A 22,162-nucleotide genomic window follows, 5' to 3' on the forward strand; every position below is an offset into this window, starting at 1 on the left:
AGCTGGCTCCAACAGCCCAGACTGCACTGTGCAGTCTGAAACGCCATCCAGGTCTGCTTTGTTAGCAGGGATCCCAAGGACCTGAGCCATCATCTGTTTTCACCTAGGGCTTTTGCCATGAGGAAGATAGGGGTGGCACTGGTATCACGCCTTAATGATATGAGTCTCATGGTTGAGAAATTAAAATTAGTGCCTGTAGTCTTAGCTGTGCCCTGCCGTACAGCTGTCTTTACTCCAGGTAGTGTCTATCTGGATGTGCGTGTTCTTAGGGACTCTGAGGTTACTCTCAGGAGTGACGACCAGGCAGTGTGGAGGATAAGCTGTGTTGCTGGCCTTCCGTCTTGTGATGCCAGCATCCCCTATGGGCGCTGCTTCTTGTCCAAGCTGCTCCGCTTCCCTTTAGCTTGCTGCTCATGCTCCTGGGAGATCAGTGTCAGAATGGCCTTAGTGCTTGGGCGTCTGCACCCCTAGGGACACTTGGAAGAAGCTCCTGGCTTTGGCCTGGCCCAGCCTTGGCCACTATGGCCATCTGGGGAGGCAGCCAGCTGAAACCAAGCTTGCTGCTGCATTCTCAGCTCTGGCAGCAATATCATCTTGGCTTCATTAATTGTTGTGAGGGGCTGTCCTGTGCATTGTAGGATGTTGTGCCATGGCCTGGACCAAGTAGATGTCACTAGCTCATTCGCCTTGCTGTGACAGTAACACCCATAGACATAGGCCGCATACCCTGAACATGGTGGCACCTCACGGAGGGAAAAGAGAAGCAGCTGTGACTTGAACTGGCACCCTTATGGGATGCTAGTGTCGCAGGCAGAAGCTTAGCTTGCTACCAGCCCTAGTGTAGGTGGTTTTAAAAAGATATGTTTATATTTATTGTAAAGGTGGATTTACAGAAGGAAAGGTCTTCCATCTGCTTGTTCAATGCCCAAATGGCCACAGTGGCTGGAGCTGAGCTGATCTGAAACCAGCCAGGAGCTATTCTTCGTCTCCCATGTGGTTTTGGGCTGTTATCTACTGCTTTTCAAGCTGTAAGCAGGGAGCTGGATGGGAAGTGGAGCAGCCAAGATATGAACTGCCAACCATATGGGATCCTGGAGTTTGGAGGTGGAGGATTAGCCAATTGAGCCACCAGGCCAGGTGCTGAGCCCGGCTGTGCCTGGGCGAGCAGCCGGAGCGGGCTAGGCTGGCCAGGCCTGGGATGGCGGTGGCCCTGGCACCTGTCCCTTGGGCACCCTGGCGCGAGTTCCTGAGCTGGTGCCAGGTTGGTGGCACTTCCTGCAGCTCCCAGCATGCAGGTGGGCCCAGGCCCCACCTTCACACTGGCCCTGGTGCTGGCAGTGGCACAGGCCATGGACCTCAAGCCTACAGCACCGCCCATCTTCACGGGCCGACCATTTGTGGTGGCCTGGGACGTGCCCACACAGGACTGTGGTCCCCGGCACAAGGTGCCATTAGACCTGAAGGCCTTCGATGTGCAAGCCTCCCCGAATGAGGGGTTTGTGAACCAGAACATTACCATCTTTTACCATGATCGCCTGGGCCTGTACCCGCGCTTCGACCTGGCTGGCCACTCAGTGCACGGTGGCGTGCCGCAGAATGGCAGCCTCTGGGCGCACCTCAAAATGCTGCAGCAGCGAGTAGAACACTACATCCGTTCCCAGGAGCCTCCTGGCCTGGCCGTCATCGACTGGGAGGACTGGCGGCCCGTGTGGGTGCGCAACTGGCAGGACAAAGACGTGTACCGCCGCTGGTCCCGCCAGCTAGGGGCCAGTCGGCACCCAGATTGGCCAGCCGACCGCATCGTGAAGCAGGCACAGTATGAGTTCGAGTTCGCCGCTCGCTAGTTCATGCTGGAGACGCTACGCTACGTCAAGGCAGTGCGGCCTCGGCACCTCTGGGGCTTCTACCTCTTTCCTGACTGCTACAACCACGATTACGCGCAGAACCGGGAGAGCTATACAGGCCGCTGCCCGGACGTTGAAGTGGCCTGCAACGACCAGCTGGCCTGGCTGTGGGCCGAGAGCACGGCCCTCTATCCCTCTGTCTATCTGGACGAGACCCTGGCCTCCTCTGTCCAAGGCCGCAACTTTGTCAGTTTCCGGGTTCAGGAGGCCCTGAGCGTGGCTCACACCCATCATGCCTCCCATGCACTCCCCGTCTACGTCTTCACGCGCCCCACCTACAGTCGCTGACTCACTGGACTCAGCGAGTTGGACCTCATTTCCACCATTGGCGAGAGCGTGGCCCTGGGCGCAGCCGGGGTCATCCTGTGGGGTGACGCAGGCTACACCACAAGCACGGAGACCTGCCAGTACCTCAAGGATTACCTGACACAACTGTTGGTCCCATATGTGGTCAACGTGTCCTGGGCCACCCAGTATTGCAGCACGGCCCGGTGCCATGACCATGGGCGCTGCTTGCATCGCAACCCCAACGCCAATACCTTCTTGCACCTCAGCACTAGCAGCTTCTGCCTAGTGCCTGGCCATGAACCTGGCGAGCCCCAGCTGAGACCCGAGGGGTAGCTCAGCAGGGCTGACCTTGACCACCTGCAGAAGCACTTTCGCTGTCAGTGCTACTTGGGCTGGGGTGGCGAGCAATGCCAGCAAGACAATAGGCAAGTGGCTGGGGGTGCCGTGGAGGCCTGGGCTGGGTCCTACCTCAGCAGCCTGCTGGCCCTGGCAGTCCTGGTCCTCCCCTGGACCTTGTAGTGTAGGAGTGGCTCTCCCTCCTGGCAGCCAAGTAAGCTGACTTCCACCATAAGGGCTCTCCGGGACCTTGAGGAGCTGTAGGGGTGGACAGATTGGGAGTCTGGCAGGGGCAGAGCCCCAGGGATGCCTACCAGGGCATTCATACCAGCTCTCACCCCCCTGTTCTAAGGGGGAGAGGAAGGCCCCCAGGAAGTCCTTATCCCCCAGCCCCTGGACAGTTTCTTCTTATTATTTTGGGGTCTCTTATAAATTAAAGACAGACAATGGCAAAAAAAAAAAAAAAAAAACTGCAATGGGGTCTTGGCGTCTCCTGGTGCCACCCTCCCTGTCCCCACAGTGGCAGCCCTGCCTCTCTGGGCAGATCCTTGGAGTGCATGCCCAGTTCTTTTTGCTTGGGAGGCAACCAGCCTTTATGCCCTCTTGCATTTGGACATTAGGGATGTCGAGTGGCTCCTGGGACAATCTCAGATTACAGATGAGCAAAATCTACTGTTTGATTCTTCCAGGCAAACATTTATAGAGTTTTATGCCTAAGCACCCAGCTTCCTTTCCTTGCCTTTGCATTTGTGTTTCTTCTTCAAATACCACGTGAAGTATCAATTACTTTCCGGTTATATACCAGGTAAAGGTTTTTCCTTAGGCACCAAAGACATCCTCCATGTGCCTTATTAAATAACATGTTAGGCCTCAGAAAGAGAACTTATTAAATTTTGTATTGCTATTTTTGGTGTATTGTAATAGAAATTCTCAGTGATTCATTCGTTTGAATGGCTTTTTATTTTTGGCATTTTAGATTCTACCTGTGTCTTAGACTGAGGCTGAGAAAGTTGCTATGGTGACTATATGTTTAAGCTAGATGCCTGTAATTTAGTGCAGTGGGTTTGTGTCCGAAAATGTCATCTTTTAGGAGATGTTTATTTTCAGCTACCTGAAAGGCAGAGTAAAATAGGGAGTGAGGTAGGGAGGCAGACAGACAGATCTCCCATTCACTGCTTCGCTGCCCAAGTGCTTGCAACATCCAGGGCTGGGTGTAGGTCTCACAAGGGTCTGGCAGGACTCAAGTACCTGAACCATTCCCTGTTTCTGCCCAGGCTACACATTAGCAGGGAACTGAAATTGGCATTCGATCTTGGACTCTATCTCAGGCTGTCTGATTTAGGAGATGTGTGTTGTAGCCTCTCTGCCCAACCTTGCCTATCACAGCATCTTTGGTGTAGAAACTGGGTACAGTCAAGCTGAGGTCTCCCCCAGTCTCCCTGCTTGGCTTAAAGATGCTTTGTCTGGCTTTGATGACCGAAGCTCAACCTCTTACCGGAATTAACTCATAGAATTGTGAGAGTAGGCCACACAGAGTCCTGAAGTCATTCTTTTCCTTGTAGATATGTCCAGATGCTTAGGAACTCCAGGCCTGAGTTAACATCTGCCCATAGGCTTTCCACCATCAGAATTCCCAAGGAGGGCCCTGAACACAGCCGGGAGCACAGCCAGGGACCTGCACATGAGCTGGATCCTGCCTCTGAATCCAGCTTTAGTGCATCCCTCCAGTGATCTGGGAATTGAGTGACACCTGTCAGGTTGTTTGTTCTGAGCTCTGCAGTAACTTCCTGCTTGTTTCCACCTTTGTGAGGTCGGGACTGGCTTTATGTGCGTTCACTGAGCAGACATAGCTGTTGTGTGTGAGTGTTTTTTCTGGGTACACCCACAGCACCAGCATCCCCTATGGGTGCTAGTTTGTGTCCTGGCTGCCCCACCTCTGATGGAGTTCCCTACTTCTAACCTAGGAAAGCAGTGGAGAATGGTTTAAGTCTTGGGGACCCTGTACCCACGTGAGGAGACTTGGCAGCATTTCCTGGCTCAGCTCTGGCCATTGCAGCTGTCCGGGAAGTGAACTAGCAGATGGAAGACTCATTCATTCTCTATCTCTTTGTAAATTTCTGCCTTCCAAGTGAGCATAAATAAATCTTAAAGTTTTCTTTTCTTTGGTACAGCCAACAAGTAGTTGTAGGTTCAACTTGCTGATAATCTGTATTGATGTGGCTTTTTAAAATAAGAGGTAGGGAATGTTTATCACATGTAAGAGAAAGAATTGTTTTGTAAAGATTTGTTTATTTTTAAGAAAGAGGAGCGAGGGATGGAGGGAAGAAGAGAGAGAGGGAGGGAGAGAGAGAGAGAGAACGATAGACCTTCTGTCTGTCCACTCATTCACTTCTCAACAGGCTGCGTGCTTGGGCTGGGTCAAGAGCTTCGTCTGGTCCTCCCATGTGATTTCAGCGGTCCAGGTGCTTAGATCATTGTCTGGTTTTGCAGGCTCATTAGCTGGGAGCTGGAGAAGGTATGAAACAGCTGCAACACAAAATGGCACCCATATGGGATTCTGGTGTTGTAGGCAGAGGCTTAACTTGCTGCAGCCTTCCTTGAGAAGGGGCTCTGGTGCCTCCTCTGATGGGATTTAAATTCGACTCTCAGGTTTCCCCAAGGTACTGTCCTTCTTGCTGTTTCTACAGATCCATGTTTCTTAGAGTTTTCTTACCTACTTTCATCGGTTCTTTTCAAATCTCTTTGGAAGTGTGGGATTGAAGAAAAGGAAGATGTAGTGCAACTTGGACTCCTACTGGGTCTGGCTTTGGCTCCCACACCTGCCCCAGGTTCACATTGAGGTCCTTGATTGACCCATAGTGGCCCGTTCCTGCTGACACCATCCAATCACATGGCCATGGCCTCAGCCTCGAGCTGACCTCTGGTCTCTGATTGGGGGCCACAAGTGCCCATCATGTGCCCCAGGTATATTGGGACTGTACCAACCTGAGCACCCGAGTATCTGTTCTTTCCCCGTATTGCCACCTACTGCCACCACCACCTATCGGATCTCCACTCTGCATGCTCCTCACTGCCTGTTGTAATGGCCTTTGCATCCTTATCACCTCTCTGTTGGTGGAGGCCCTGGTGATGTCTTCAATACTAGACATGTGAGCTGTGACTGTTCTTTCTGCCAGTCCTGGCCCGCACCCCAGCCTTGGCATTCTCTGCAGGATCCATGCTGGTGAAGCCTGGGTGCACTCTGGTTTTCCATGTAAAGTTGAGAGGAGTTAACTTCTCATTTAGTGCCTTTCAGCCTTCTCTCTTAGTAGCCTGAAACTTTGGCAGGTAACAGAGCTGGGGCGTTTGGGAGGGGCATGCTGCTTGTAGAAGCTATTCAGCATCATTGTCATCGTTATAGTAGAATCACATACGCCACTTTCCTACACAGTTCCAGGCCTGGGAATTTGGGGAAACTGCCCCCAGGGTCCCACAGCACAGGAGATTCCTCTTCCCTCTGCCCAGGGCTGGCAGTTGGCATAGCATGAAGCTGTTACTAGGGTGCCTTTATCTCCCTGGGGTCCCTGAATTTGTTTCTCGGCTCTGTCCGATTCCACCTTTCGGCCTGTGTGTACCGGGAGGCAGCGGGTGAGCAGGAAGCCCTTGTGTCCCTGCCGCCTGTGTGGAGGACATGGACTGAGTCCCTGGCTCCCAGCTGCAGCTTGGTACAGTCTTGGATGTTGGGCATCTGGGGTGTTCAGTCAGGGATGGAGGGACTTTGCTCGCTCTCTCTCTCGCTGTTTCTCTCTGCCTTTCAGATACATGAAAATTGTGAAAGGAAAAGTTCGGTAGCCTTAGAGATCTGTCCAGAGGGGGTTCCCCTCCAAAGCAGGTGTTTCCCTGAGGCCACTTGTGCCTTTGTTTGTCCTCGGGATATATTCTCCCATTTCCAGACTCTGGGTACTTGGCGCTGTGTGTCAGGCGGCAATGGTTTCTACCTTTAAAGGACTTGCATAAAAGTTTCTGTATTAAAATGGTTTGTGAGCTGAGGGGGAAAATGTTTAACTTATAAATAATTCCTTTGCCTGTCAAATATGAGGGAAGAAAGGACTAGCAGACGCAATTAGTATTTATTCTGTGTTCACTTCTTTAAAAAAAAGAAAGCACTGCTAAACAGGTTATCCTAATGAGGAGTTGATAAAAGAGTTTTATTATGTAGTTACTTTTTGAATACACCTGCCAGCTGATTAAAATGAACCTAATTCCATCTGCATTGTATTTCCTGCTGAAGATAATTTAGGCTAATGTCAAGGACACCGTGTTATCTCTCCTTTGTGGAAGATATTGAAATAATGAATATAGCATTTAAAAAAAGTCAGAAAATGTTTGAAGTTTTTCCTCTGTGCCCCTGGGTGGATATTTAAAAATCACATTCTTCCTTTTTGCATGCAAATGAAACCGAGAGTCATTTTGTAATGTAACATTAGACTTCTATTTTACAAAACAAATTTATTGAACTTTGATCTTTTGCTAATATTGGCTCGTGGTTGTCAGAGTGAAAGCCGACTTTCTCATTAGCATTATTATACACCAAACTTTCATTGGGAACTTTCAGAGAGGAGAGAGAGCTGCTACAGTTTTTTTCTTCCCAAGTTACTTTCCTACTGTGACAAGCTGCTTCCTGGAGTCTTTCCGGAACCGGCTGAAATATTTCTGACTTAAAGCAGTAATGACACATCTCTGCTTTTTCTGATTTTTTTTTTTTAAATTCCCCGTGGGAGTCTTGGTGAAGTTAGGATAAGCCGGAGTGTGGGACTCCTGAATGAGCTCTCTGGACTCAGACATTAGCTGAGGCCAGAGCATCCAGAAAGTATCCTGGGTTCATGGTCTCCTTCCCCATTCCCCAGATGAATCTCCAAGGTCAAGTGCATTGGGACACTGCACCATGATTGCGTTAAGTTTCACCTTTAGTCTGTTTGCCGCTCACATGGAGGCATCAGCTTCTTACTTGGGTCTCTGATGTGTTGCATAACTTTGGGAAAGCCAGTTTTTTCTCTCCCGGTTGGATCCGATGCTTGTTCTTTGGGTTGGAAACCTACTTATTATTTTGTCTTTGAATGTCGGAGATGACAACTTGGCTTGCCTCTTTATTTTCAGGTCTGACATTGTATTTAGAAGTTTTCTGTGGCTCTGAAGACATTGCTTAACTACTTCCTGGTTCTGATTGACTGATGGGAGCTGTAGCCAACTTTCCTTTGAAAAAATGACCTATTTTTGTGTGTCTTTAATGTTTAATATTTGCAAAATTTAGAAATAAGGAAGTAATTCTTTGGAACATATTTTAGGATAGAATATTTTCCGCTCCTGATCACCAAAAATAATTTACCATTTTCTTTTTTTTTTCCCTTGTTGAACAATGGGACCTGGAAAGGGTTCGTTAGGGTGGTGTGTGAATTTTGTGCAGTGGTGTGGCTTAGTGAGGACTGGCTCATATAGCCACTGTTCCCAGAGCCTTGACCCAGACTCCTGCCCAGAGCTTGCAGTAGGAGGCACTTGGATCCAGTCGCTGGTATCTTGCCAGTTGCATGGATGAGGCAGGATTTGCCTTATTGGTGGTGGTTTGGTTCTTGGGGGTTTCCTAACCATCAGGTCCCCATGATCACTGAGGGGTTGAGGTGAGCAGTGTTCAGCAGCAAGAACCACAGTCTGATCCACTATGTTTATTGTAAAGCAATCACAAACTTAGACTAAGAAAGGGGAAAGGCAGAAGGGTGTCTTTCAGCAGTCTTCCCACCCATCACAGTAATTGGCTAGAAGGCATGTCTGTCACTCTAGACCCTCCAGTCATGTAGCAGGTCACGTCTAACGCACATGGCTGGCAGGTAAGCTGCAGGTCACGTTCACTATGTGTGTCTGTGGGTCACATAGAACATATAAGTTGGTAGGTAGCAAGGTCCTCAGCTGACTTCTCAGAACTGTCTATCACAGATGTCCCAGCTGGTCCGAGGACAACAAAGAGCCTGAAGTGCAGCCCACCACTCTCGCCTGTGTAGCCATTGATCAGGTCACGTTGAGGTCTTGGTGTGCCAAGACCATTGTCAGGGGCCTCCTCCGGGGTCATGGTGTACCACGTCCTTATGACCTCCCACACAGGCCAAGCAGGCAGAGATCCAAGGGTGATTTCCCACACTGGGGCTATCGAGATGATAGCAGCTCAGTGGAACAGGCTTTGGGGTGCTGAGGAAGTAGAAGAACAAGGGCCCTCCTTGCTCGGGAACACAGCAGAGGGAGGCAGAGCCATGTGCTTGGTGTCCAGGAGGGGACTGTGTGTCTGGACAGCTCAGGGCTGTGACGGCAGCAGCTTGCCTGGCTAAGGGCTGGGCTCAGGGGAGACCCAACAGTGATGACTTAGGCCTGTTGCAGGGAAGGGGCGGTGTCCTGGCAGAGCACAAAGTACTCTAAAATTCAAGTAGCTGTGGGCCCTGGAATCGATTCCATCTTTTGTGTTTAGCTTTAAATTTCATTTTTTGAAAGACAGTATTTCAGAGAGGGAGGAGAGATCTGCTGCTGGTTCACTTCCCAGGTGGCTGCAATGGCCAAGGTGGGGCCAGGCTGAAGCTCCATCCTGAGTCCCCATGTGGGTGGCAGGGCCTCCTCAGTTGCCTGTTCACTGCAGTAACAGGGGCCTGGGTCAGAAGAGGAGCAGCTGGGACTCGTGGAGCAGCTCCCAGATGGGATGCTGGCATCCCAGGCGGAGATTTGATATGCTCTGCCGGCCCCAGTGTCTGTATTATAAAGGCCAGCAGGGACTTTTCAACCAGAGGCCACTGGGTGATCAGATGCTCCATGTTTACCTGTTTACCCTATTGCCATCATAGTGGATATTGTCTCTGGTTCCAGACATGTCGGCATGGATAGCTTAGAGTGTGTGTGTGGGTGTGGGTGGGTGTGGGTGGGTGCATACATCCATGTGTGTGTTACTCTGCCTCTGGGGTTGGTATCTTTCTCCAGATAAAGAAAGCGAGGCTTTGGAGATCTAGGGCAGGGCAGTTGGTTTACCCTGTGTGCCCCACGGCAGTGAGGTCAGAGCAGGACTTCAGCACTGATTTCCTGCTCGCCGCATCCTGCCACTGTGGTTGTCAAATGTTTCCGTGCGGCGTTTGCACAACAGCCTTTCCGTGGGAGCTGAGGTTTCAGGGCATTTGCATGAGCCGTCCTGCATGCGTGGGAGAAACATGTCCTGGTAGGGAGTTTGTTTTGATTCATGTTCTTGTGGGCGCTGTCCACACCGGGCGGTCTTTTTTTGCAGAGACTTGGATGAATGGAATAGAGGAGAGAGCTTGAATCACCATCAAAGTTTTAAAAAAAAAAAAAACAAAAACAACTTTCAATTCTGATCTGCTTCATGGGCAGTGTGGGGATCCCATCTGTTGAAATTCAGATTTGAGTCATGTTTCATGATTAAAAATAAATTTTTTTAAGCTTTTGAAGGGCATGAGAGAGATTTTTAAAATCTGTGATGTTTCTGTGAAAGTACCACTTTCTTTTTCTGTGTTACTCTATGTATTCTGGTAGAGTAGATTTTTCTAAAATTAGACATATCCTTCTCAGTTGAACGCAGAATTACTTGGGGTCTGCACCTGGCACTTTGGTTGAACAGGAAGCGGCAGCATTGTGTGCTGTTGGCAGATCATGACGCCCCAACTGCGATTTAGCACTGAAACTCAAACACATTTGTTCGTGGCACCATCCAGATTTCATAATACTGGTGTTTTGAAAATTACTGGAGCCAAAGACTGCAAGCAGCACTTGTGTGGGTGGGGTTGAAAGATGGGTACTCTGCATTTTGTGTTGCCGTTCCCAGGTTGCCATGGTGGCTGGGAGTTTGCTGGGAGGCTTGCTGCTTGAGAGAAGGCCTCGGTGAATGTCATCTTCCAGAAAACCCCCCAGGACCAGTACTCAGCATCACTTCTCGTGCCTGTACAAAGACCACACCCAGCACCCACCCACCCAAGTGTGGCACTGAGGACCAATCATCTCACCATACAGTGATCTAAGGGGGTCCTTGCCTTTCCCAGATTAAAATTCAAAGTGAAGTGTTACTAGGCAGACCTGTTATTTGGGGTGTAGCGAGCAAAGTGAGGTGCGGGGAACACAGGTTAACTCACCATCTGCCTGCTTGTTGGTGGCTACTGCCTCCTTATTTTTCAACCTTTGTAGTTGAACCTAACAATTGTGTGAGGATGTGCTACCCTTTGGTATTTCAACACCCACATGGAGCATGAGCATCCAGTCGGGGCAGGACTATTTCTTCCTGTCCAGGTCCTGGGACTCCCCACGTCCATCCAGTGGTTTGCGAAGTGCACCGCAACTGCCTCCTGTGCTGCAGGCTAGTACAATGTGCTTTACTGAGATGTATGCTTCTGAGGATGCCATCCTGTGACCACAGCGGGGACCGGGGGTGGGACGGGGCTCAAAGTTCTAGTGGCCTTTAATCTCTGGCTCTTCTTGGTAGTGTTGGCTGATCTCTAATTCTGAGGCATGGCTGTGCTGATAGCTCATGGCCCAGATTTCTTGTGCCTGTATAAGGGCTGCATTTGTGTGACTCTTGCCTGTTATTTGGTATCTGTTAGGGTGGCCGTTCCCGCCTGCGCTGTGCTTTGCAAGGTTGAGCCGTACAACCCTTCATTCGGCTTTTCTTTCTTGTGAACTACTCGCCTTCACTAAGTGTTAATGTGATCAGCTAAGGATGCTTTACACCTCAGCAGAGTTCTGACTTCCTGTTCACCTACATGTCTCCATGACTTTGTCTTGTTTTTTAACTGCTATTTTCACTGATCAGTTGCGGATATTATGGATCAGTCGCTTTTGTTCAAAATGCCGAAATGAGAGTCATCGGCGTTAATACTGCCTGTGTTCATGTGTCAGTCTTGGATGCCATTGAACTGACAGTCCTGTTGGCATTGACCAGAGGCTGGGTTTGAGGCCCAAGCTGTGGTCCACTTTTCCAAGCATAGCTGGATTTGTTGACTTTTGGGGCTTTTTAAAGAATATTTTCATGAGCATTTAAATAACTATATTGATTATAAGAAGCAGCAGAGTGAGGTTTAAGGTTTTTAAAAATCATTGTAATAATGTGTTATAAGATTGAAGGTTTTTAAACTTGAAGTAGTAGTTTTATCATTGAGAAAAGTTGGAAAGTTAGAGCGTTTACCCATGTCCCCATCTGTCCCTTATGTTGACCCCTGATGTTGCTATGGTCCAATCCTCAACAATCATTGGGAACACACAAGAGCCACCTTCAGCTGTCGTCGCTGGCTTCTCCACCTCCCTCTCTGGGGTCATGTGGGTCATGCGCAGCATTGTGAGGATCCTGCAGGTGTCTTCTGGGTTCCTAGGGTGGTCCCCCATTGCTGTGCTGTTGTGGTAGATTTCAGTGGTTCAGTGTCCCTTCCCTCTGTTCCACCCAACTCCTTCGACTCTGAACCCCGCACATGTCAGCTCCCTGGGGAAACCCGTTCATCGCCTGCTGTGTGCCTTCCATACATATGAGCATGGCGCACGCTCATATTCCCTTCTTCCTTTCTGAGCAACAGTTTATTCTCCAAGTGCATGTCTGTGCTCATGTATCAGTTCTCCTTTCTCTTCCCAATGTACCCACTGCCTCAGACGAATGTGTGTGTGTCCCTGTGTTTGCATTCTGTGAGGTCTGACGAATGTCAAAATTGAGCTTCAGGATCCGGGGAAAATGCTGTTTGAACTTTGCATGCCCAAATATAGCAGTCCTCATTGCCTAACTCATGACTTTTATAGGTTGTGAATTTTTTTTTTTTTGCTGAAATAATGTATCATTATTATTATTTAAAGCAGGAGGAGAGACTGAATGTCTTCATCTTTAAACACGAACTTGCTTTTCTTTTCTAGCTGGTGGCAGTGTTTGACGAGCAGGACCCCCACCACGGAGGCGATGGCACCAGTGCCAGCTCCACGGGTACCCAGAGCCCAGAGCTGTTCGGGGGCGAGCTGGGCACCAACAGCGTGTCGGCTTTCCAGCCTTACCAAGCCCCAAGTGAAATTGAGGTCACACCTTCTGTCCTTCGCACGAGTAAGTGGACATTCTTCTTCCTTCGCTGCACGTTCCATCTTCATTTACAGCCACGCCGGCCTGCATTACCCCTCCCTGCCCCTGTGAATGGAATCCATTATCGTTCTGATCAGAAACTGATGAAGTTTAGAACTCTGGGCACGTGTCTCTTGCAAGAGAGGCAGGCAGTGCTTTCGATTCTAACATGTCAGGCTCACTCTACATCAGCAAGCTTGCATTTGCTCCCGACTGCCTAAGTAAGGGTAATCGTTCAAGCTCTCTTACCTGGTTTTCCATTTCCCTGTGTTCTGCCCGCATGCCAGACTGAATAGAAATGATCAGAGGGTCTGGCGCTGTCACCCATTCTCAGAGGGAACCTGGAACCAAGGGAGTGTGTTTGGGACCATAGGATTCGGGCTTTGTCACTTCTGGGACCCTTTGTGATGCTGCAAGGATCACCCAGAACGGGAGGCAGCTTTGCTACAAGTGATCAGGGTTGGTGATGTGAAAATCTCCCAATTTAGTATTGTTAAGATGCGGAAGGCCCTTATCTTCTAGGTTTATCTCTGGGAATTCTCTGGGCTTTGGAGTGAGACGTTGTGCTCATCTGCATCCTCACGTTTACGTGGATAATGACATGATTGATGGAAATATGCTATAGGATAGAGGTTGGTGATAGTTTCAGTGCGTAATTTGTTCTTGCAAAATGCATCTGGGTTCCTGTGCTTGCCAGTGGTGTTTAGCGGCGTGTAGCAATTGGCAATTTGCTTCCAGATGTTGATAAACCACATCTGTTTCCCTGGCCCCTTGAAGGTGTACACGAGGAGGAAACAGAAAGGAATATGAGTTTACCACAGCTAGAGGAAAGAGTGATGGGAGGTGGGCAGGGCTGCTGAGGACGGGGGTGTGAGCCATGGTCTGTGGGGTGGTGGAGTGGCTTAAGAGATGCTGTGGGCTGCAGCTGACTGCTTCCTGAGGTTCCTCCTGATTGTAAGGACCAAAAGCACTGGAACACTTGCTTGTTTGTGCATCTCTCTCAGTGACAATGTCACTTAATACTTGTAAGAATATGCTTTGCTGTTGCAAATCCATCTTTGGATTTAGTTCCGGCATTGCGAGGTGCTGTGGAGGAGGGCAGTTGCACAGGATCTTCTGCCAGGTACCAGTTCCCTGAGTGAATGATTTGATGGCTGGCTATTTGGAAGGAGCCTGTGCCTTCAGAATGAAACCCTCACTCCCTTTTGTTCGCTGAAGAATCTGTGGACACTGAGCAATGTTCCTCAAGTGTAAGTCTTTTCCCCTTTTGGGTATCAGGCGAAGTTTGGATGTGATACACGAAATTCACATCTGGAGGATTTTTTATATTTTATTGGATGTGGCCGTTAATTAGCCCGTGAGCTTTTAAATTTTTATTGTCTTTCAAACATAACATTTGTTTAGTTTTATTGAATTGACAGAGAGGAAGAGATACATAGAGGGGTGATTGTTCATTACTCCAGTTTATTCCTCCAGAATGGCCTTAATGGCTAGAGCTGGGCCAATCCTAAGCCAGGACCCAGGAGCTTCTTTGGGGTTCTCCCGTGTGGGTGTGGGGGCTCAAGGACTTGCCATCCTCTGTTGCCTCCCCAGGGTGCAGAGAGGGCTTAGAGTGGTCACCGCTCAGTGAGAGTCCCCCATGGCCAGGCCAGCTGGCTCCGAGATCCTGGGTTCAACAGTCTTTGAAGTGAATCATGGTCTCATGCTTTCCAACGAGATCCTCAGTAGCACCCTCCCAGGGTGGAGATGCAATTGCCAGCCTGCAGCAAAACTGCCATGGTAGGAAATTAGGGCATGCCACACTAACAGCTACACAAGAGGGAGCCCTGAGGAGCTCCCGGGTAAATGCCATTGTCGACACCAAGTCACAAACTCTCCTAGAGCCAAAAAGCAAATGGGTTGTGGCACACCAGCATCCCACATGGGTGTCAGAATGTTGGTGCCTGGCAGGGCATTGGAGGTTGGCCCCCTGCCACCCACAGACCCAGAGGAGGCTCCTGGCTTCAGCCTGGCCCAGCCCTGGCCACTGGGCAGCAAACCAGAGTATGGACAACCTCTCTCTACTTACTGTACCTTTAAAGAGTGAGTAAAGTATCTTGGTGGTGAGGGGAGCAAGTAAGTAAATAGAATAAGCAGAAGTGAATGCCTTTTAAACAACTTTTCTTATGTTCCAGAAAAGTAGGCTAACCCTAATAATCAGGAAGCCACAGAACAGAATGGAAGAAATGGGGCAGTAGCTATCATTATACAACTTTATACTGGGCAGTTGATGTGGGGCCATACTATGTTAATGATTAATAGCATCCCTAGTAGGAATGCCTCCCATTGGTGATCCCAGCCTGCCAAGAGCACCTGCATTAGTGGAGTATGTTTAAAACGTGGCATTTGCGCCCGGGACAATATCTCAGTTGGCTATTCCTTCCCCTTCAAGCACCATGGTCCTATATGGGTGTCAGTTCATGTCCCAGCTGCTGCTCCACTTCCTGTCCAGCTCCCTACCTGTGGCCTAAGAAAGAAGTGGAGAGTGGCTCATGTGGCAGTGGGCACATGCAGGGGACGGCGAGGAGATGATAGAGCTGCTCGTGTCTTCTTCCCAGGTGTCTCAGGGCACAAAGGCAATGGGACATGTCCCAAAAGGTGCACCGATCTTGAGTCAGAGAAGCCCGCACAAAAGCCTACATTTGGATGGGACATGCAGTCGTGATGTTGTGGCACATTTTGCCAAAGGGATATTTAGGTGGTTCAGAGGGCAGCCACAGGACGTTGCCTCTGAAGGAGACTTTGTGGGCCAGGGGAATTGCCCGGCCCGTGAACAGATTCCATGTTCTTCAAGGGTAGGCTGGAGTCCCCATCAGCACCACCCCAAGTGAGAGGACCCTGGGGCCTCCTGAATTGCTGGAGACACATCTAGATGGGCCCCGTGAGGGCAGCGGTAGGGGTAGGGACTGCAGTCAACTCAGGAGTTCAGGGATTTTGTCCAGGCAGACACGATGACACAACAAAAATCCGAGTGAGTGTTGCAAACAGACTAGGACAGTCACCACCTGCTGCTGCTGTGAAGCAGGAAGCGATTGGCGAGTGACGCGTCCCCAGCATCATGTACTTGTAGATGGAGGGACATGGCACTGCCTAAGAAGTGGTCTCGACGGAAGGCACAGCTGTGAATCTGGTCAGACGTTTCTTGGTCCAGCTGCGAGCATGCAGTTCGTACAAGCATGGCATGCTGAGGAAAGTGTTCATGCCACAGGGATTCAGTCAGCAGGTGCAGACATGGCAAACGGAGAGACACAGGACCCAGAGCCCCCCCGAATCGACCACAGGGCAGAGGGAGCTGGAGAGGTTAATGAAACTTTTAAGGAACCCAACACCCAGTCATAAAGTGTGGATCTTATTTAAATTCTGATACAAACTAAGCTTTCAAAAAGATGACATTTACATGCTCATTGGTGAGGTGGACGCTAATTAGGTGTTTATTAGAAGGAATTGCTATTTCTTCAGATGTGATACGTGTTATGAAATATTTTAAATGGGAACTGTCTTTCATGAATACAGGATTGGTCTGTGTGGACTTGAAATAATGTGTCTGGAATTTTAGTGCCAGCTAATCCAAACTCACGTCTTTGGAAATCATTGGTGAGGATGTTTATCCTAGTGTTCTGTCTGATTGCATGGCTTTAACACCATCCTTAATAAAGGGTAGAAAAAACAACACACAATGCACCTTCTTAATGCTTTGAAAATTAATTTTGGCTTTAGCTATTGCTCTCCCTCCCCATATACCTGGTTCTATGAAGCCCAACATTCACATATTTTTGACTTGGATGTTTTTCTTGGTTATTATTTATACTTCTATGCAAACAGTGTCGTACAATTTTAACTCTTGAGAAATTTATTTTTGTGTGTACTGTGTGATCATTGTAACTATTATAGTGCATAACAGACGCAAGTAGCAAACACGTGAGGCTATAATGCGTTGCCTGCTCCCTTTATCTTAAATGTGGAAGTGACTGGAGCTCATCACAGTTTATTCAGTGCTTGCTGTGAAGCCCGTGCCAGTATCCCCATTAGGAGAGTGAGTGTTCTGATTAAAAGTCCTTGGCTTAGCCCAGCTGTTCAAGGGCAGTTGCTTAGGGTTATGCACTGGGCTGCCTCTGGTACTTCCTAAGTTGGAAGTAGATGGGGTTTTGCAGTGTTGTGTTCAATTCTGACTATTAACAGTGAATATTCATTGTCAATTAAGGATTCTCCATTAGAAGTTACTTCTGTTGGGCAGATTTAGCTTATGAGGTCCTTTCGGTGGCTGGGTGAACTGCAAGCCAGTTGGATGGTCAAGGATCTGTTCCCAAGTCTTTCATATGCTCAGGTTCGAGGGTGTTATGTTCAGAGGATCTTGCTTGTCATCAGCTGGGCAGTGTGGTGATGTGCAATTCAGGAAAGCTGATGACTGCATTAAAATGATTTACTAATTTTTCTTTAAAAGCAGAGAGAGAGAGAGACAGAGAAAAAGCTTCCATCTGCTGCTTCACGCCCCAAATGGCCACAATGGCTGGAGCTGGGCTGATCTAAAGCCAGGAAGGAGCCTGAAGCTTCTTCCCATCTCCCAGGTGGGTACAGGGCCCAAGGGCTTGAGCCATCTTTCCTAGATACCTTATAGGCAGCTGGATCGGCAGTAAATCAGCTGGGACATAAAGTGTGCCCAAATGGGGTGCTGGCACCACAGGTGTAGTCTAAACCTACTATGTCATGATGCAGGCCCCCGCTTCTTCCTCTTCCCCTTCTTCTTCAGTGAACTTAAAAATGTTTTTTTGTAAAGTAGGATGAGAGCCATGCATGGCATCATTATGATTTTGAGGAACTCTATACTCTTGCCTTCATGGCTTCTCCCCTACAGATGTTAATTAAGAAATTATAGAGGGCATGGTGTGATGGCTCAATGGCCAAATCCTTACTTTGCAAGCTTTGGGATCCTATATGGACTCCACTTCTTATCCCAGTTGCCCCACTTCCCATCCAGCTTTCTGTTTGTGGCCTGGGGAAACAGTAGAGGATGGCCCAAAGCCTTGGGACACTGCACCTAAGTGGGAGACTCAGATGAGGCTCCTGGCTCTTGGATTTGAGTTGGCTTGGCTTCTGCCATTGTAGCTAATTGGGGAGTGAACCAGCAGATGGAGTATCTTTTTTTTTTCTCTCTCCTGTCCATAAATCTGATATGCCTTTTGAATAAAATTTGAAAAATCATTTTAAAAATTTAGAGCCATCATTGTGGTGGTGTTGATAAAGCTACCACCTGTAATGCTTGGATCCCATTTGAGCTTAGATTCAGTTTTCCAGTGGCTACATCTCCTTGCTAATGTGCATAGGAAAGCATCAGAATATGTCCCAGATACTCCGGACTCTACCACCCACAGGAGAGATCCAGATGAATGTCAAGGCTCCTGGCTTGGCGTGGTCCAGGTTAGGCCATTGCAACTCTCTGGGGAGTGGACCAGCAGATGAACATCTTGCTCTTTCTCTCCCTGCCTCACCCCCACCCCACCCCTCCAATTACTTTGCTTTCAAATAAATAAATGGTATATGCAATGCAGAATTCAGTAGAGGGGAAGATCTTCCATCCGCTGATTCACTCCCCAAGTGACCGCAATGGCTGGAACTGAGCTGATCTGAAGCCAGGAGCCAGGAACTTCCTCTGGGTCTCCCAAGTGGGTATGGGGTCCCAAAGCCCTGGGCCATCCTGTACTGATTTTCACAGGCAGGAAGCTGGATGGGAAACGGGACTACCGGAATTAGAACTGGTGCCCATGTAGAATCCCAGCGTGTGCAAGGTCAGAACTTCAACTACTAGGCTTCTGTACAGGACCTGGTTTTCTGCATTTTTACAAAAGCTTTTCAGAGATCCTACAGTTATTCTTGTCTTCTGATGTGAGGAAAAAATTTCTTGTTCACTCTGAAAGTTAACTTTTTTCTTTATTTTCATTGGAATGGCAGATTTAGAGAGAAGGAGAGACAGAAAGGTCTTCCATCAACTGATTCGCTCCCCAAATGGCTTCAACAGTTGGAGCTGTGCCGGTTCAAAGTCAGGAGCCTGTAGCTTCTTTCAGGACTCCCACCTGGATGCAGGGTCCCAAGGCCTTGGGCTGTCCTCAGGTGCTTTCGCAGGCCACAAACAGGGAGCTGGATGGGAAGTAGAGCAGCCAGGAATGGCATAAGCTGACACCTGTATGGGATGTCAGTGGTTATACGTGGAGGATTAGCCAGTTGAACAAATGCATCAGCCTATTTCCTTGTGATTTTAAAAGGACTTGAAATGTTGTTGGGAGGCCCTCATGCATGGTGAGTTCTAGGCCTTTGGACAATATTGGCATTGGGTAATTTGTTGGGAGAAATGAACAGGTGGGTGTTGTCCGGTACCTGTTCTCTGTGCTGCTGGTTGGAGGGACCGTTTCAGGAATGAAATCCTTTGGCAGCTCTTCCCTTTGTGTGTTTGCCATGGTGTTGTCTGTGTTGGCAGAATATTCTTGGGGAGTCTGTTCTGGGGTTCCACAGTCCTGGTATGGAGTCCAGTGCCTTTCTCCCATTGTGTGGTTTGCTTTGTTTTGTTATTTTCCCTCCTCGACTTTGTGACAGCCAGAGAGGGTGGGTAGATAGTATGGCTTTGGAAATGGAACTGATTTCCTTGTCAACATAGAATCTCGAGTCTTCAGGGTTCCTGGGCCAGACTGGGGATTGGAGTATGTTCTAGAGAACTGTAAAATGTTAGAGAAATGAAATCTGTGCTTTTTTTACTTAACAATTTCAAGGCTGTGTTAATTTCAGTCTTTTCTCATCTATAACCTGGAAGTTTTTTTGTAGTGTTATACCTAATTGGTCAGGTCGTACTAATGTCCCGATGTTTAGAAATAGTCAGAATACCGGTAATTGTTCGAGGAGGATTTTGTCATGAAGTTGTATCCTCGTTCCCTTTTCATTTCTTTCCTTTTTTTTTTTCTTACCTAAGAATATACAGATCAATTTTGTCTTTTCCGGAAGATCCAAGATCTTTGGTTTAAAATACTATTTTCTGGACCTGATTTAAATATATATTGAAAATAGAAATAATATTCCTATTGTATTTCCTTTTAACTTGTGAAACGGAGCATGGCATACAAATGATATTCTCAGGATTTCAAATAATTACCTTCTTACTGTGCGAGCGCTATTCAGCACATAAAACCCGTCCCGTTTTGTTGTAGAGGCAATCTGATTATTACGTGTTGACAAGGTCATATATCTATTAATTGGATTGGAGATGGGATACAAAATTGCTGTAATTATTGTAATTTTCCAGTTAATTGCAGGGTTGGTGGTGAATATTTTACTTCAGCAAAATGAAAAACAGTATTCCATCAGTGTTGTCTGGGTTCCCAGTTTTGTGGGTTTTTTTTTTTTTTTTGCGTACGGCACTCCTCTGAACGTCACCTTGCTCTTGCTCGTTGGTCAGGCCTGGGATGTTGAGAGCCAAGCAGAACTGGCATCCCCTCCTGGTTGGGCTGTGTCTGCGTCTCTGAAGTTCTCTCCCGTTACACCGAAGTTTGGAAGATCTGTTCCTATTGGAACAGGAGTGCTCAGCTCTCTGAAGTCGCCTCTGCCCCGCTCAGACGGCACTGCGGGTTGTGTGGCTTGTAGAGAAATGGCATTTGAGTGGGCTTACATGTTCTTCAGTGAACAGATGCAGTCACATACACATCCACACCAATCCACACCTGCTGTAGAAGCACATGACATCATCCCATTTCTTCTCTGCCTCTTGGATTCTCCCCCATCCTCCTGTTCAGTGGAGGCGAGTGAACTTCTGATGCTGGAAGCCAGATTGACATTTCAAAAATAATGGTGTGTTCGCAAGGTGAGCGTGCTTGGGAGGGTTGCAGAGAGGGGCGCTGCTGGGCGTGCAGCAAGCTCCTGGTGGAAGACAGGGGAAGGCTGATGTGTGTTCCCTGCTGAACGATAAACTAGAGGCGCAGGTGAAAATTGCCAGGCCTAATGAGCAATTTGGCATACAAGCTTGGTGGTCAGGCGACAGCCCGCATGCGCTGCCCTGCACGCCAGGGTGTTTGTTCCAGAGGACTCTAACATACCATAGATAAGATTTTCTTTTACGTAGAGATTGGGGATGGTATATGAGCAGTACAGCCTTCAGATTTCCAGTTAAATAACCAACCGTCAGCAGATGGTGGTTTGGGTCGGCAAGTTATTCTTATGTGTGGCTTTTTGACAGAATGAACAAGGTGTGGTTTCCCCACGTCAGACTGTGAGGAGGCTCTAAATTATGCAGATGAAAGCAAGGGGTGGGGCCTTGCTTGGGGATTGATGTGTTTTGTCCTTTCCTCACGCCTGGTGCCCTCCAAAGTGACCATATCTGCTACATGTGTGCCATCCTTCCCATGTGCCTGGTTCCTCTCCCCCAAGCACCCTCCCCTCCCTGGAGCACAGGAAGACAGAGGAGTGTGTGTGTCTGCTTCTCCCCATCATAGCCATTGTTTGCCTTGTGTTGGAGAAGGGTCACTGAGCTGAAGTTGTATGGCTCTGATGAACACTCCAGCCAAGGCACCTTCAGGATGCAAACCCGCAACCTCCTTTGCATTAGGGGCAGCCTACACAGCTCAGGTCTTCCTACCAGCTGATGGATGCTTATATTCATCCTCAAACCTCAGGATCTATCGGTGGCGTTTCCAAACCTCTAATTGGTGGCTAGAAGATCAGTCACACTCCTCTCCGACAGTAGTATTAAGTTATCCTGTTTTCAAAAAAGATGTATTTATTTGGAAGGCAGAGAGAGGGGGACCTGGGTGGAAGGACATGAGGGGAAAGAGAGAGTGTGGCTCCCTGCTTGTGGCCTGGGAAAGCAGTCCAATATGGCCCAAGGCCTTGGGACCCTGCACCCACATAGGAGACCCCGAAGAAGCTATTGGCTTGGCTGCAGCCATTGTGGTCACTTGGGGAGAACCAGTGGACAGATCCTTCTGTCCCTCCTTCTCTCTGTAAATCTCTTTCCCGTAAAAAGAAAAATAATAATAATAAACCTTTAACAAAGCACCTCCACACGTATGTAATGAAGCATTTCATGTTCCTGAGTGACGGGCAGTCCACTGATTTCGTGTGGCCTGGTGCAGATGCCTAATCAGCAGGCAGTCGCTGGGCCTCATCCTCAAGGATGCTGCTGTTGGGGGCTCCCCTGCCTTTCCTGGGGACCCCCCATACCTGTGAGTCACAGTCCGAGTCGCACGCTTCCCACGCAGTGTAGAAACACTGCTGCTTATGGACCACGCTGTCTGCATCGCCCAGTGCCCACGTCAACCTCAGGGAGGAGTGCAATAGTGGACGCAGCCCTTGCTTCCCCGAAGGGCTCACCGCTGCCTAGTGGTGCTTCTCCCTGCTCGCTTCCTTTCGTCCTGGCCTGCCGTGTCTTCCTTCACCCCAAGGTGTTACCTTGCATTCTTGACCTTGGCAGTGTCCTAGTCGAAGTTTTCCCAGTTAGGTCATCTACCACGGCAGAGACAGG

At 48.8% G+C, this 22,162-nt stretch overlaps 2 protein-coding genes across 14 annotated transcripts in view; both read left to right on the plus strand.

The window, feature by feature from the left end:
• PARD3 (par-3 family cell polarity regulator) overlaps positions 1-22,162 on the plus strand; it is a 475,858-nt gene that overhangs the window by 145,488 nt on the left and 308,208 nt on the right. For all 13 annotated transcript variants that reach the window (XM_058669631.1, XM_058669628.1, XM_058669633.1 and 10 more), the window contains exon 3: positions 12,432-12,612. In XM_058669631.1, coding sequence (XP_058525614.1) covers positions 12,432-12,612 — 181 coding nt within the window. The remainder of the gene's footprint in view (positions 1-12,431; positions 12,613-22,162) is intronic.
• On the plus strand, positions 1,152-2,750 carry LOC101516754 (hyaluronidase-2-like). Its single transcript, XM_036495311.2, is given in 1 exon segment — positions 1,152-2,750. A coding segment is annotated over 1 exon segment (1,422 nt). The 5' UTR covers positions 1,152-1,289; the 3' UTR covers positions 2,712-2,750.

This window comes from Ochotona princeps, chromosome 10 (genome assembly GCF_030435755.1).
Source record: "Ochotona princeps isolate mOchPri1 chromosome 10, mOchPri1.hap1, whole genome shotgun sequence".
In the NCBI taxonomy this organism is placed as follows: Eukaryota; Metazoa; Chordata; class Mammalia; order Lagomorpha; family Ochotonidae; genus Ochotona; species Ochotona princeps.